Raw genomic sequence first — 16,100 nt, 5'->3', positions numbered from 1 at the left:
TTACACAGTCGTTCACATGAAGCATATTCATGAGCTTATGTGTAAACTCGCCCTAAGGCTGCGTGCGCAGAGCAGCACCGCGTTATCGCGTCCTTCCGCCTTCTTTACCACTAACCATACTTCCTTTGAAATACTCATCGATGCAAAATATGTAAGACCAAGGCAAATGTAATACTAAACCAAAGTGTAAGACGCATTGCGTCGCTTGGAAATATAGTATATTTGTTGTTTTCCTTGGTAATCGTGAGTCAGAATTATTTCTCCAACCTTCCAATAATCAAGTAGGCGTGGATCTTACTCAACATGCAATTCAATTTGTGGCGGGACCTCGCCACGTGATTTTCCGTACCGTAAAAACCCACATATTTATGTTAACTAGTGTACTCTAGTGTACGTATATTGAAAAACGTATTGCGCGAGTGTTGTTCAAGGATAACCTATAAACGATATAGCAATGGAACTACAGAAATGTTTAATTAATTATTTCTCACAATTGAAGAAAGTTGATTACAAATGGAAAGAATTATCTAAAGAAGCCAGGCGACCCTTATTTGCCACGAAGAATCAATCACAACAACTCCAACTAATTGTAAGGTAATGTTACATACTTTGTCACAGATACAGGTGTTTTCCAATTGTAGTCCGTAGATAATGATGGGTTTGCAACACTTCGAATCGAAGTGTGACTTCGCTGAATATTCATATGGAGATCAGTGATTTGTGGATTTGGCTGTCCACTGTTTATGAATGTGTTTAGTTATCTGCCACCAGGTGTCGTTATGTTACAGTGAAGATGTTCGTGATGGAGATCTCTGTAAGATAGACGAACTGCGTGAAAGATTGATTTATAAAATCCTTATGGGAATCGACGGAGAACTATTATTACTTTTGGATATTTTAAAGCGCTTCACTAATATCACTCAAGTAAATAAGACCATTTCTTGAAACCTTTGCATCCACTTTTTATTAATTTTATCGGTTGTAATTGGTTCTTCATCGATCAATTTCATCAAACTAAGACTTGAATTTCTTTTTTTTCCAACTTGATGTATTTTTTTGTTTAAATATATGAAAATTGAGTTGATTGAGAATTTTGAGATCGTGTTATCGGTTATAATATTATTTTAGGATCTAAAATCCCGTTTAAAAAATTTGGAAGATGCTCGAAGTAAGATGTCGTTAGATGATGTCGCGATAAAAGAACTGGTCAATGGTACTCCCGAAAGGCCAAAGTTGAACTTGTTATTGGAATGGGCTATTGAATCTTTTAATTTTTATCACGAACTGTAATACAATTATATCATTTCTTCAAATACAATTATATCATAGATATTAGAACTGTTCATTTCTTTAACAATTTTTATTATCTTGTACAATCTTTAGATATCTCCAAATAAATAAAGGTATAAGTCAATTTGATCATAAGTCCGAGGAAATGGTAGAAAGTTTAATTAAGTCTTTCACTGAGGACAAATTTAGGAGAGCACGGATCGATCGTACGTCCTTGTCTTTCATTGGCATTTTAATTAATTAACAAATTTATCATTAATTTGTATTATTTATTACAGAAATATTCGCCTTCACACAGTTCCTAATTAAAGACAGTATCTCCTGAGAAGTTTTATATATTAATTTAAATAATGTGAATTTTATACGAAATAAATTTTTTTAAAACAAACAAGAATTTGTTTATAAAAATACATCGAATAAAAATATTTGAATTTTTTAGTCCTTCGTTATTATTTCCCTGTAATTAAAAAATTCCTCTATATTTTGAACTCCATGTTTATCGATTATATTGGAACATTTAAATAAATATAAAATGAATATGATTTTATAATTAGCAGTGGTTCTTAACCTGTGGTTCATAAACCTCAAGATGGCTGTATATGGGGGAGGGGGGATCTATAAATTCTTTGTAAACTGATCCCTGTATTATAGAACGATCTGTGCAAGTTTTCATCCTGTTGTTAAATCTGAGCAAGTCCGGATTTTTAACATCGATTTAATTAATATTTAAGAACGTTATCTAAAAAAATATGGCATAAAAAGGGTCCATGGCTTCCATTAGACTACCAAATGGTTTCCGTTAAAAAAAAAAATGAAGAACCACTGTTTTAAAGTATTACATAAACTGACACGAATATTATTATACTTTATTCTACTTGTCTGATTAAAGGCTGATTTATTTACTGAAACAAGGACTTTTGCCTGCAATTGACGACAATACACTGCCGCAACCCTATCGCGAACAGATAATTAACAGTTTCTAATTAAGTATTATTAAATAGAAAAGTTAATTAAAACTTCAAAGCATTTTATTTGTACTATAGAATTGTCGATACAAAATTTGTCTTCGTCAAATAGAAGAGATATGAATATAGAGAGATGAAATTTAAATTAATAACATGTAATATTGCATACGAATTTTTTAAATTATTTACAGACAGATCAAAGCATCCTTGCGATCAATTTTATGCTTGGAAATACGAAAGCTTTGCATTGTTCGTCGTCACAAAAGCACGTTGCTTAATTGAGACGAGCGTTAGCACGAAATATTATTAACGATGATTGCATTACTGTCACCGATGTTTATCTTCTTCATATCAGATATCTACAATGTAAATATGTTCTTAATTGACGGAAGTAAGCATTTATTGAAGAATGTTCCCTTCCTACAACACGCATAACTCTAATATAAGAAAGAAATTGATTGTTATATAATTTTCAATTTTTTATTGTGTCACCCACGTACAAACACGTTCCTCTATATATAGAAAGTAAGAATATATGTTAGTTGCTATCGATTTAGTTTTCATAAAGGTCAAATGCTTCTGCTTGAACCTCTATATTGAACTTGCATGTAATTTCAAATTGTATCCACGGATAAAATTCTACCCACCTAAATCGTGTAATCGCGTTATATCAAATATGTGAAATTAACAATCATTATCTATGCAGGGTGTTCGGCCACACCTAGGGAAAATTTTAATGGGGGATTCTAGAGGCCAAAATAAGACGAAAATCAAGAATATCAATTTGTTGATGGAGGCTTCGTTAAAAAGTTATTAACAATTAAATTCAAAAATTTCAAATCGTTCTGGAAAAATTATTTTCGGTTGCGGGGGTCAATTACAATCATTTTTGGTGAATAGACATACTTCCGAAATCCTACCCACTTTCGAGAAAAAAATTCGAGTAGGTGGACAAATTTTTCGGCGAAATTAAAATTTTTCAAATCGTTCTAAAAAAATTATTTTCAATTACAAGGGTCGATTACAATCATTTTTGGTCATTAGACATACCCCCGAAATCCTACTCAGTTTCGAGAAAAAAATTCCTTACCGAAAATATAATTTCTGGCCAGAAATGTCTGCTCGAATTTTCATGCAAATCTTTAAAACGTCATAACTTCTGAACGGATTGGACGATTTTAATGTTTAAAAAAGCAAACTACGCGTATTTTGGTGGAGAATATGTACAAATCGCAAAAATGTTCGAAAAGTTGGTCCTTGACCTCCTAAAATGAGAAAAACCCCATAAAAATGGTCCAATTTTCAAACAGCCATAACTCCCACAATTGTGAATATATTTCAATGAAACTTTTTTCTGAAGTAGAGCTCATAGGTACCTACAAAAAAGTATTAGACAACTTTTCTGTAGGGCGTCAAACTAAATTACTAAAAATGAAAAACGAATTTTTAAGAAAAATCGACAGTCTAAATTTTTCGACGAAAAAAAAATTTTTCAAATCGTTCTCAAAAAATTATTTTCAGTTGCGGGGGTCAATAACAATAATTTTTGGTGAATGGACCTACCCCCGAAATCCTACTTCCTTTATAGAAAAAAATTCATTACGGGCGGAACTTTAAACGTTAATGACTTTTTAACGAAACCTCCATCAACAAATTAGTATACTTGATTTTCGTTTTATTTTGGCCTCTAGAATCTCCCATTAAAATTTTTCCCAGGGTTGGTTGAACACCCTGTATATACAGAGTATATTCCGCCTATACAAGGCTATCCAAATATCTCCCCCAATTGTGACGATATAACAAATATTTTGTATGTAGTTTGAATTCGAAAATTAAAATGAAACAAAGTATATTTGTCTTTCGAGATCGCAGATTTTTTAGACGAAGACGTTGCGCGGGAACCTGTAAGTGTAAATAGACATGTCAATCTCATCTTTCGTTTTTTGTTTTTAAAAGCTCAGTCTTACGTTCATTTATAATATTATTTCTGTGCTATCTATTCTAAACACCAACTAACCGAACCAAAGTATAATACAGATATCTTAATGTATTAAAATCCTTAAAAACCCCGGCAAACCTATTGATAAAGTCAAGAGTTCTAAAGGCTGAGTCAGTTACATGGATGATATGCTTTTCAAAAGAGAGGTTCGATGAGAAGTGAATTCCAAGGCCATAGCTACTATTCTTTGAGAAGCGAATTACGAAACATTTAGATACGTCTAAAAATAGTTCATTTTTAGTGCACCACCCACATAGACGTTTATGCATTTATGAAAAATCTCAATTCTCAAAGAACTACAGAACGCACTTAATATGCAAAGATATAAGAAATACTTCAAGCAAGACACGGATTATAGGGGTCGAGACAACCCTCTACAAAGCTACCATTTCATTAATTCTATTAACAAAAATATGAACTAATAACATATGATATCTCAAGTGATACTATGTTGGTAGCTCTACCCTATTGGGCACGGTTAGATCGTAAAATTACTGGACACTCTGTAGAAACGCCTGCGGATTTACGAAGAGCATTCAATTTTCAATGAAACGTATTTGAGATTCAATGACCGTAAGACACGCGATTGTATTATTATATTCGTGTTTCCCACCCCTGAATCGGGGGTATGGTATTATTGTAATAGTATGAGTTATTTACCATAGTTCCCTGCGCTCGATTCGCGGATCATCGACCAATCTCTTGACAAAAATGGTTCACGCATATTCCGGTCTGTAGGACACGGAGGCATTGGGGCGCCGGCGCCCGCTATTGATTCCGTCAGATATCGTGATTTCAAAAGTTTTCATCCTAGTAGAGGGTGCCACAGTAGATAACTGCTCCTCGTACCATAAGGAGGGCCCTCGCGTGTTTCTTCGTCTCATCCCAGCAGGTCAGTGGCGAATTCGCGACGATAATTCGTGACAAAAAGATAAATACACCGTCTTCTTCCTCGTCCAAGCTCGATTCTACGTTCGCGTAAATCGCTCGACATCGTTGTCCTTCGCGATCGTTTGGCGCGAACGATGTCACTTTGACTTCGTTGTTTGAATTCCCACGGAACCGTCGAACGCAACAACGTCGAATCTCCTTGAAAATAATTTAAAGAACGAAATTCCGTACGCGCTCGCGAAATAGTTTTTTCGTAGCGTTTCGTTTCCTCGCGTAGAGACAGGTAAAATGAAAACTAGTTTCGTTGGTGCACCTGTGACGTCAATGGGAAAACTAGTACAGTGCACGTCGCTCGTGTTAAATTGCCGCCCAACATGTTTTATCCGATATTGAATCGACGTTGACCGGTCGTTTAAATTTTAGCGCAGACGTTGCGTGCAGGTATAAATTCTCGTAACGTGTGTTCTGTTATCGAACAATTTTTCATTCATGAAATCGGTACAGAGCTCGAGAGAAAAATATTATAACGACTCGATTGTTGGATGACCAACGCGACCATACAAACACTACTCAGTCACATCACAAACATTACTTATCCAAACATCCTAATCACGATTTCTAATTCTTACTCATCCTGAACCTCGCCTAGACCATCGTCCCTACCTCTACCTATCTCCAGCAATAGTATATAAAAGCTTGCAATATTGAAGAATGTTCAGAAAGAGTCTAGTACTTGGTCGACCTAATACAAGTTGTATGAATTCTCTTAAGAAAATAAAGTGTTGTAAATTCTACTGGAATCCAACACGATGACACGATCACGTTTGCAGAATAGCGTACGATTCCGTGATTTGCTCTCGAGAAATCTCAAATACGAGGTCAGGGCCGTAGTAAAGCCGAAAGGCAAACATCTCACTCTCCTTCCTGTTCTATCGACGAAAAAAGCGTCGGTGTCACGTCCTTTGAGTAAAATTATGAAAACGTTTCTGTCCAGTGTTTAACAGTGCTTTGTTACCGATTGTTTATTATCACGTATTAAATTCCTCGAAACGTTTAAGTTATAGTAACGTCGTATTTATTTTGAATAATTTGTTACTTAAATGTTTGTACACATCTGTTGTAAAAAGGAAGAATTTTGTTACGATACTATGTATTAAATATTGTAAAGTTCCAATTACGGATCATAGTAAATCCGTTCTTCACTGTGCACGTGAAAGGGGTAGAAGTTACGAGTGTAATGTACCGATTGCATGCAACTAAGATTAGAGCTGTGACTATGATATCTTGAAGTGTTTTATCACAGTAAGAAAAGAGACTGAGAATAGAAATAAAGATTGTTTCTTCGGAAATTAATTTTTGGAAACGCATTTGTTTTTCTTTTCTTATACGTAACTTTTATGAAACGAATAAATAGACAACGGAAATGTTATAAAAGCGAAGTGCTGAAATTTAGTTTCCTGCCCACACGATCGAACTAATTTCAACTCTCATTATACGTAACTGTGATTTAATGCGATTTAAGTATGCAACGAAATGCGTACGTCAGTTTGAAACTTAATTACTCCATATATTAAAAGGTCGTTGATAGGGGGCTCGTATTATTTAATTACCTTCTCTGATCTCAAGTCGTTAAATGTTTTACAATTTACCGTGTGCCTGAGTTAAAAATTTAAACATAAAAAATGATAAATAGAATGTTGATCTTTTATTTTCATTAATTTTTTGTATTTATATATCATCGAACACGTTAAAACGTTTCGTAGGTTTTCGATGATATTGATGATTCTAGCGTTTGAATATTGTTTTAAATTCCATCTGAAAATGTCACATATTCGCCTAAATTTCGTAGCTAGTTTTACCAAAATCTATCAATTGCTACATTTCCGTATTAAAATCATACATCTTTCCACGATTACAACAACGATGGATAATCGCAACAAGAACGTTTCCCTGCAGGATGGAGTCCATAGGCGCGTGTGGTATTTCCGTTTGATCCTTGCAAAGAAAACAATAACCGTGGTAGTACGATAGAAACTAAGAATGGCGAATACAGCCCATCTCGTCCGCCGGCAAAGCTCTCGCGACTTAAAGCCCCAAAAAAGCGTCGACAAACTCGAAATGAAAGAAATGAGGGGCAGACTAGTGGTGGAGAGTAGGAAGAATGTCACCACTGTCAATTATGGTGCCACGAACGCAGCCTTTGAAGACTCCAGTCCTAACATGAAGGTAAATCTTCAAAAATTTATCGATCGAAAAAGTTTAATCCGGTATAATTTAATAACCCTTGAAGTTTAAATTCTACGAAATCGAATCAAGTTATAATTAAATCATGAATTTTGTCTTTGCGACGCGAAGTATTAATAAATTCGTATCTCTAAAATGTGAAAAATTTTAAAAAGTATTGTTAAGATAGCCCAGTCAATGTTTGGGCTATCCTAACTACATACTAATCTTTTTGAAGTAATTTTAAAAGCTGAAGCTTCTACTTATAATTCCATTAATGTATCCTTTATAATTTATCCCAGTTAAAAGACAGGAATTCATTGTTGCACAACGTAATTTACAAAGAAACTGTTTGGTACCGGATATTACCTTGTATTGCAGAAGAAAACGGGAAACGGGGGTGAGAGTAGTAAGCTCGGCAGTAACGAAGGGAAAACAATTTTCCGACCGGAAGCGGGGGAGGACGAACGGGAAAATTGGGACAGTAAGCTTACTTTTCTATTGGCAACCGTCGGATATGCTGTGGGCCTGGGAAATGTATGGAGATTTCCATATCTTGCTCAAAAGAATGGCGGAGGTAGGTTTGTACGTCCAACAAAAGGAATCTGAAACGGAAGTGAAATAAATGTTAACAATTTTATCTATGTATTGGGAAGTCTCAGAAAATATTGCGCAATTTTAGTAATTCTCGACATATTTATCGATATGTAGTATGCAGGGAAAAATTTTAATGGGAATTCTAGAGGCCAAAATAAGGCGAAAATCAAGAATACTAATTTGTGGATGGAGGCTTCGTTAAAAAGTTATTAACATTTAAAGTTTCGCCCGTACTGAATTTTTTTCTAGAAAGTGGATAGTTAACAAATTATTGGAAAATTCTTTCTGCACCAATTAATTGTGTACTTTGTTTATTGTTATTGGAACCGAAAGTATAATTCTATAATTTAAACTATCATTCAGCCAGCGTATAGTATAGATTTAGTGTAGTCAAACAAGAATAAGCAATGTTTTTTTTGTTCATCCAAGAAACCAGTATAATATTACAGAAGAATTCCTTTCAGAACAATGACCAAAGACAGATCGTCGTACTTAATATCGTCCATAAATAAACATTTTGAAATGCACAGTATTTTCTAGAACACCGTAATATTATATAATTTTACATACATTCGTAAATGCTTTCCAAAATATCACATATCAATATATTAATACAAAGTCAACATTGTGGAAAAAATAACTTGACTATATTTCAATTTTACATGATTTTGAGAACAGGTGCATTTTTAATTCCGTACTTCGTGATGCTGGCAATCGAGGGTATTCCCATATTTTATTTGGAACTGGCAATTGGCCAGAGATTACGAAAGGGTGCTATCGGTGTGTGGAATCAGGTAAATGTTGCACAACGTATACAATATTGTAGAATATCGTTAAACAATCGAAACAAACTTACGAACATTTTTACAAATAATATATCATTTTTGTCAAAGGTTTCTCCCTATATGGGTGGTATAGGACTAAGTAGTGCCGTAGTTTCCTTCAACGTAGCTCTATATTACAACACTATTATCGCTTGGTGCCTCTTTTACTTCGTTCAAGTGAGTAGTCAGATTATTTATCGTCATTTTGTATTCGCCGTACATCGAACGTACTAAATAATTTTCGTTTCTAGAGTTTTCAATCACAGCTACCGTGGGCAGAGTGCCCCAACGTATACTTTCAAAATGGATCGTATTCACCAGAGCCAGAGTGTGTGGTAAGATCGATCGAATAATTTCAACAAAATTGTCATCGTAATTTTTTCCTTATGAAGATTCTTTTTACTGTATAAAACTGATATTCCTCCTTTCTATAATAGTATAAAAATTAAACTCGTTCGCTTACGGAAAACAATATAAAATATTTCTTGTGCCGGGAAGGTACCTAAAAATTAACTCGATTAACTTTTGGTAACTCAAATTGCTTCGGACTGACTAACGTAACTAAGGGCTAATAAAAACGATTACGCTGCGAATGACGTTCGTTTTACAGGTCAGTAGTCCCACTCAATACTTCTGGTATCGAACAACATTGATGATTTCCAAAGACATCGATACTCCAGAAGCATTCAATTGGAAGATTGCCTTGGCACTGGTGATCGCGTGGATTCTCGTTTACATGTGCATGATCAAGGGAATCGCGTCTTCAGGGAAGGTATTCCTTTAACGCGTTCACTGTTCATTGCACGTTTTTACGATTGCATCAAGACTTAACCGGTCCGTTCTTCGAACAACTTTGTAAATTTAAATGTCGTTTATAGGTCGTGTACGTGACTGCCACATTTCCGTATATCGTTCTGATTATTTTCTTCTTTCGCGGCGTCACTTTGACGGGCATGTCTGACGGTCTACGTCATCTGTTCACTCCAAAGGTACAGCTTGCTTCATTAGCGTGAGCTTTCGTTCAGGATTTTCCAACGATATCGATAGAACTTTAAATTGAGATCAAATGAAAACTATAAAAGATGGTGTTTGTTTCATTTTGATATACATTCGGTGACATACACGAGATAATTTGATATTTTCATCTCAGTTAACAACGATGAATTGTGAGTTCTGTTGGTCGATTTGCTCTAATTGGAAAACCCTGTACAATAAGGTAAAATAACTTCCCATAATAAATAACACGATTCGTTCAGTGGTGGAAATTAACGGATCCAGTGGTGTGGTTGGAAGCGGGCACACAAATATTTTTTTCCCTCGGTCTGGCATTCGGTGGTCTAATAGCGTTCTCCTCTTACAATCCTGTAAACAACAACTGTTACAGAGACGCTATTATGGTCAGTTTCACAAACTGCTTTACTTCGATGTTCGCGGGGATAGTCGTATTCTCTATCATCGGTAATTATTCCTTTCTCTATCTCGAGTTTTAATAAACGATAAACGAATCGTCGTATAAATATTTGAACGTCGTTTGCAGGATTTAAAGCCACCATGGTCTACGAACAGTGCCTGTCGGACAGGAACGCCACGCTTATCAACATTTTCGGACAGTTGGATAAGATACCGATGGAAATACCGGTCAGTGGTACGCTTCTGAACGTTACGACAGGAAATGGAACGTTGGACAATTTAATCATGCCAGAGCTACCCGAGTGCGATCTCGAAAAGGAATTGGACAACGTGAGTAATTTGTTTTAAAAATACATCGTAGATTGTCCTACGTATTATGCTTGAACCTTATTTTTCACGATTGGATTGCAGTCAGCATCGGGCACAGGTTTGGCGTTCATTATATTCACGGAAGCAATCAATCAATTTCCTGGAGCTCAATTCTGGTCCATATTGTTCTTCCTTATGTTGTTCACGTTGGGCATCGATTCCCAATTTGGTACCCTCGAGGGCGTTGTTACGAGTATCGTGGACATGAAACTATTCCCGAACTTACGAAAAGAAATACTCACAGGTCAGTGGAGTTACAATACGCTCCATAAGTCACCGGACACTAAACGGAAGTAAAATAAATTATAAAATAAAATTATAAAGTATCGTATGTCATGGATTTTATCAAAATGTCCGGTGAATTATGAACGATAGCGTAAATCGCGATCTCTGCATGATTAAAGTGTAAATCGGTACTTTTTCCATTCGCAAATTAGGCGGAATTTGTTTGGTCTGTTGCGCTATATCAATGGCGTTCGCTCACGGTGCTGGAAGCTACGTCTTCGTGCTGTTCGACAATTTCAGCGGAAATTTTCCTCTGCTGATCATCGCCTTCTTCGAGTGCATCGCAGTATCGTACGTGTACGGTCTGAAGAGGTATGTTTTTAATATCGTAAAAAATCTGCCCTTCTCGACACAATTATTAATTCGATCCTCGTTATTATTTTGGTCCTTAGATTTGCCGATGATATTGAACTGATGACTGGCAACCGTCCAGGCCTTTATTGGCTAATTTGTTGGAAATATCTCAGCCCATTGGCTATGCTGAGTATTTTAATTGCCTCTATCGTGGAGATCATAGTCGACGGAAGTGGCTATCCAGCTTGGATCGCCAGCAAAGGCGTCACGGAGAGACAGGAATGGCCAATGTGGTCCTTGGTTCTCATCGGTGTTCTCATTCTTGCATCCGTTCTTTGGATTCCAACCGTTGCTATCTGCAGGTAAAACTTCTCTTCTTTTAGGTCGTCCCGTATGTGTACAACTTAAAACAATATTTTAAACGCGTGACAGAATTTTATGAAAAGCAGTAAACTCCTTTTTGTTTGGCAAAATCATTGTATCGCGGCTAACGAAACTTCTTAAATTTTTTATTAAAATGTTGCTCGACGCTTTTCATTAAAACGTTCACATTTTAACATTTTTTACGCATTAATTTAAACCTGACCCATTGTTTAGACTGTTTGGAATACTCATAATCGAGGATAACGAGAAAGCCTGGTTCCCAGCGGCCGATTTAAAAGAATTTCACGGTATCGTGCCCCACGAAGTTACACCCGCCGAGACTTTATTATTTTGTATAAGAAGCGATGGCTCGGAGGGACTCTGTTGTCCGACCGGTGGCCCCAGCGACGACGACGACGAGGATCTCACCTAGGAATGGTTATCGTCGATCACGTTGGAATAATATGTGTTTAAGTGGTTCACAGACCGAACGACAGCATTTTTTTCTTATTCGATGCCGGGCGTTTCACGAATTGGCGTTTAATTCGAACGCAACTAGACTTTTCATTGCGGTTTAAATCCGATACTCGACACTCTTTACTTTGCTTTTGTTGGATGCTGCAATGATACATCGTGTCAATTACTCTCGAGACGTTTATATAATTCGATATACAGTTTCATCGTAGCATTGCCAAATTCGTTCATAAACGATTATTTTGGAATAAAAAAAAATATAAAATACATTTTAAAGAAAGTGAAAGGTCACTTTTGATTATCGATGATTGTTTTTCATTTTTAAGAGTGACTTTCTGCTGTTTTACGAGTCTCTGAATCATTTGACGACGCGTACATATGTCAATATTAACTAAAGAAGATCGATCGTAAACGGAGACGCCCAATGAAACGTACAAGAACAAACGAGACGGATAGAAATAAATAAGAAATTGGAAGTTCTATCTATACGAAAATACATAATGTGTGTTTTCAAGTTAAACTTGCAGTTTCTTTGCTTGCGTGAATGTATACGATACATCTCGAGTTCATCGAATACCACGCTTTGATTTTCTTTTCGTTTCGACTGCATTGTAACAGTAACGTAAACAAATTTTATATATCTGCCTATATTAAAAATCGAAAACGATTTAAATGAGAAAAAGAAAGAGAAAAATATAAAATTATTTAAGTTTCACAAGATAGTCCAGCAAAGAATAGGTAACGAAGGAAAATTTGTTAAAACTGACAATGTTTTGTACATTGAACGCGAGATGTATCGTGTATGTATAAACCATTTAACGCGTAACGCGTCATCTTAGCATTTGCAATGCGTATTCGTAAAACCTTGCGACAGATCGCAAATCGTAAGAAAAAAAAATAAAATAGGATAATGTTAAAATTAGAAACGAGACACTTTTACCGCTTAGCGATCGCAAATAATGTGAGATACGTATAAGATTTAGCGTAGGAGCCGTCCAATGGGCGTGAAAAAAAAAGGACGTTCCCGAATCGTTATATTTATTTTCGATTTGGTAAGACACTGTGCTACTTCGTTGATTGATTCTCTGGATGCTTTCGATTCGTAGCTGTTTCAATTAGTAAAAATTCTGTAAAAAATTTTTAACAAGATCCCTTTTCAAGGATTGGTCACGTGTGATGCGTTTTAGTATTTAGCAGACTTCTAATGTTTCACCGATCACTTGTTTAACGATATCGATTGAAAAACTAGACAGACAAAACTTTGTTCTTTATAAATGATAGTGGAAAATTGGTTTGAATTCAACTTCGATGGAATACCGCGCGAACTATTTCCGGTATCGAGTAATCGTATTACGAAAAGCACTCGATGGACAGAGAGAATTGATCAGCACACGATCGGTAGCTTCATCGTGTCGAAAGTAATACCGCTAGCGATCGAAGGGAAAGATGAGACGAACGCATATCAAAAAACGATATATCAAACGTGTAAATTTATTTGAAAATTATAGCGTCGGCTCGTCAATTTCGGCGACGAGCGTTTCTAATCTATAAGGCGAATAAGAAATTTCTTAAGTACTCGAGGATCGAGTAAATAACGCGACAATAATAAAAAAAAAAATCATTGGAATTAATTAACGAGGAATTCGACAATAAGATCAACGTTTGCACTGCACTTCTTGCACATTCACCGAGGCCTATGGAAATCGAGAGCTGGCGCGTCGAATCGAAGGAATAGAGAGCATTTCGTTCTGATATTTTCGTACGTTAAGTGTATAATATATGTAATATAAATATATTTTATACGTTAAGTTGTAATTTACGTTTTTTAATACGATATTTGTATCGCGCGGGTAAGATAGGATATTTTTTAGATAAACTTTACACAATAAATCGTTCTAACAAAAAAAAAAAAAGAAAGAGTTGTTTAACGTACGTCTGTTTAAAAATCAATGCCGACAAATGGAAATTCATTGTAAGTGTAAAAGAAAAAAATTATTGATGCTTGTTAAAATTGGTGAGTCGCGTGAAGGGTAAACGTATCTATTCCTTCGATAAAAAGAAATGTTTAATAGCGGAAACTAGAGAAGTAGCGAGATGCGCTCGGATCACGTCTATTTGTACTTCCGGATCTCTCTATTTTGTATGCGCGCTTTTGGGTATGGTCTTACCACTTTCTAACAAATTGTTGATCACAAATCTGTCATATCTAAACAAAAGTCTAACTAAAACTTGGACGAGAAGGAACCGTAGAACTCACTCGTAATATCAATGATAGGTCCTATCGGTTATCGATAAGAACGAGAAATTTATAGTCATGCACATTCTGTTGGTAATAAGATACACCACTCACATAGACCCGTTTCTTTGTTTATCAAGAAGGTGCTAAACTATAATAACGTAAGGGTGATTTAATACGAAATAATAATACTATATACATATATACACAATCGTTAATAATAATACTTGTTAAGATCCCGTTATCGACTCAAACGATCGACCCGACAATAATTATGTTGCTCCTAATCGATTAGTAATTTACTTATACTCGCATATTATGATTATTCGTATATAGTAGATGAGCTGTAAATAATTGTTGAAGTGTCTTTTAATCTATAAACTGACAATAACTGGGAGATAAGAACCTGCCGCGTAAAACATGAAGAATCTCCTTTACGATGAATAGTACAAATGTTTCTTTCACAATAATATGTATGTTTCGTACGCGTTACGTCTAATACGAAATATACGAATATGTCAGACAATAATCCGCTGGGATGGATTTTCGTTTTTCGATATCGAGAGCTCGAGCATTGAGTGGCTGCGTTATTAGTGTCTTCCTCGATATCTCAATAAGTTATATGCAATGTTTACTGTCATCGATTGGCTCGAATTACACTGGTCAACAAATTTTAAACGATACTTTATATTCCTTATGATTTAGAAATACTGAAATAGAAAATAACGTGGAAAGAAATGATTTCTATGTTTTTGTTAACCCAGAATATTTACATAAGTTTACAAAATGTCTACTTTTAGTTTTAGAAAATCTAGAGCCAATATTACACATAGTCGTTGACCAGTGTAATCTAAAAGAATCAAGTACAATAAGTCCTCGACTTACGCAATTAATTCGATATGAAGATTACGTAAAGTCAGAGTCGTTAATAACACTTTGATTTTGGAATACAATTATGTAGAAGCTACTATATTTCCGAAAAAAATTATACGAACACGTTACTTACTTATTTGATATTATCGATTTAAGATTTTAAGGTTATACTTAAGATCATTTACGTTGCTAGTGGAGGACATATTGTAAATGATACGAACATTAATTAATGTTTATTTGTTCTTGATAATAATCAAGAATTGTTACTTTCGTACCTTTTTTTTCTCTTCATTTACAACTAAAAACTGAATAATTGTACATTTGCACTGTGACTCATGTAATTTAGAATTTGTTCACGTTTCCATGAGGGTTCAGCAGATAGTGTTACTTCTCGTCGGTATCAGTAAGGCGAATGTACGGTGTCAATGAAATATATCAATACCATTAAAGTACTATTAGGTGCACAGTCAACAATAAAATGATAAATGAAATATCGATCTTCATAGCGAAACTCTTCGATATTGGTTTTCGTTGCTTCTGTTCGTTGTTTTCTTTTCTATAACCTATCGAGTTCGATACATATGTACGGAATCGTGTGTCCATCCATACTTAAGATGCAATTAAATGTGAAATAAGAAGGTTGTGTATTCGAACAGATACGAGAGTGTAGGCTGTAACACTAGTTCCCAAAAATGATTCGCGTTATTAACGAAATTTTATTAACGATACATCGTACCAGGTAGCCAAACGTCGATGTAGCTTGCGCAATAAAATAAATAAGAAATTACAATGAGTATATACACCGATATTACGTATACGTAAAGCTGTACATATATATATTGTTGTCAGTTGAATGTTAAAATAAATACCGTGCGTGAATACGGATTTATTATTGCTTCTACTTTATTATCCTTCCGATAAACGAACACGATGACTAGAAAAGCGATTTAAGGCACAAAATAGAGAGAAACATTTGTTTCATCGTTTTGTACCTTAGACCAGTGGTT

The 16,100-nt window shown here is 35.3% G+C and overlaps 2 protein-coding genes across 2 annotated transcripts; both read left to right on the top strand.

The window, feature by feature from the left end:
- Positions 1-356: 356 nt before the first annotated feature.
- On the top strand, positions 357-1,752 carry LOC143341657 (uncharacterized). Its single transcript, XM_076764641.1, has 5 exons — positions 357-594; positions 789-924; positions 1,129-1,286; positions 1,384-1,496; positions 1,569-1,752. Exons 1-5 carry the CDS (start codon positions 455-457, stop codon positions 1,613-1,615), a joined length of 594 nt encoding a protein of 197 aa, XP_076620756.1. The 5' UTR covers positions 357-454; the 3' UTR covers positions 1,616-1,752.
- Positions 1,753-4,952: 3,200 nt separating this feature from the next.
- LOC143341954 (sodium-dependent neutral amino acid transporter B(0)AT3) lies at positions 4,953-15,978 on the top strand. The gene is made up of 14 exons (XM_076765393.1): positions 4,953-5,146; positions 7,102-7,371; positions 7,750-7,945; positions 8,644-8,759; positions 8,859-8,966; positions 9,041-9,124; positions 9,400-9,561; positions 9,668-9,778; positions 10,046-10,247; positions 10,327-10,529; positions 10,611-10,812; positions 11,006-11,165; positions 11,246-11,509; positions 11,745-15,978. The coding sequence occupies exons 2-14, from the start codon at positions 7,186-7,188 to the stop codon at positions 11,941-11,943; spliced, it is 2,193 nt and encodes a 730-aa protein (XP_076621508.1). The 5' UTR covers positions 4,953-5,146; positions 7,102-7,185; the 3' UTR covers positions 11,944-15,978.
- Positions 15,979-16,100: the final 122 nt, after the last annotated feature.

Source organism: Colletes latitarsis, chromosome 5 (genome assembly GCF_051014445.1).
Source record: "Colletes latitarsis isolate SP2378_abdomen chromosome 5, iyColLati1, whole genome shotgun sequence".
Classification (NCBI taxonomy): domain Eukaryota; kingdom Metazoa; phylum Arthropoda; class Insecta; order Hymenoptera; family Colletidae; genus Colletes; species Colletes latitarsis.
Note: the sequence above shows the minus strand (reverse complement) of the source record. Positions and strands in the feature narration are given on the sequence as shown.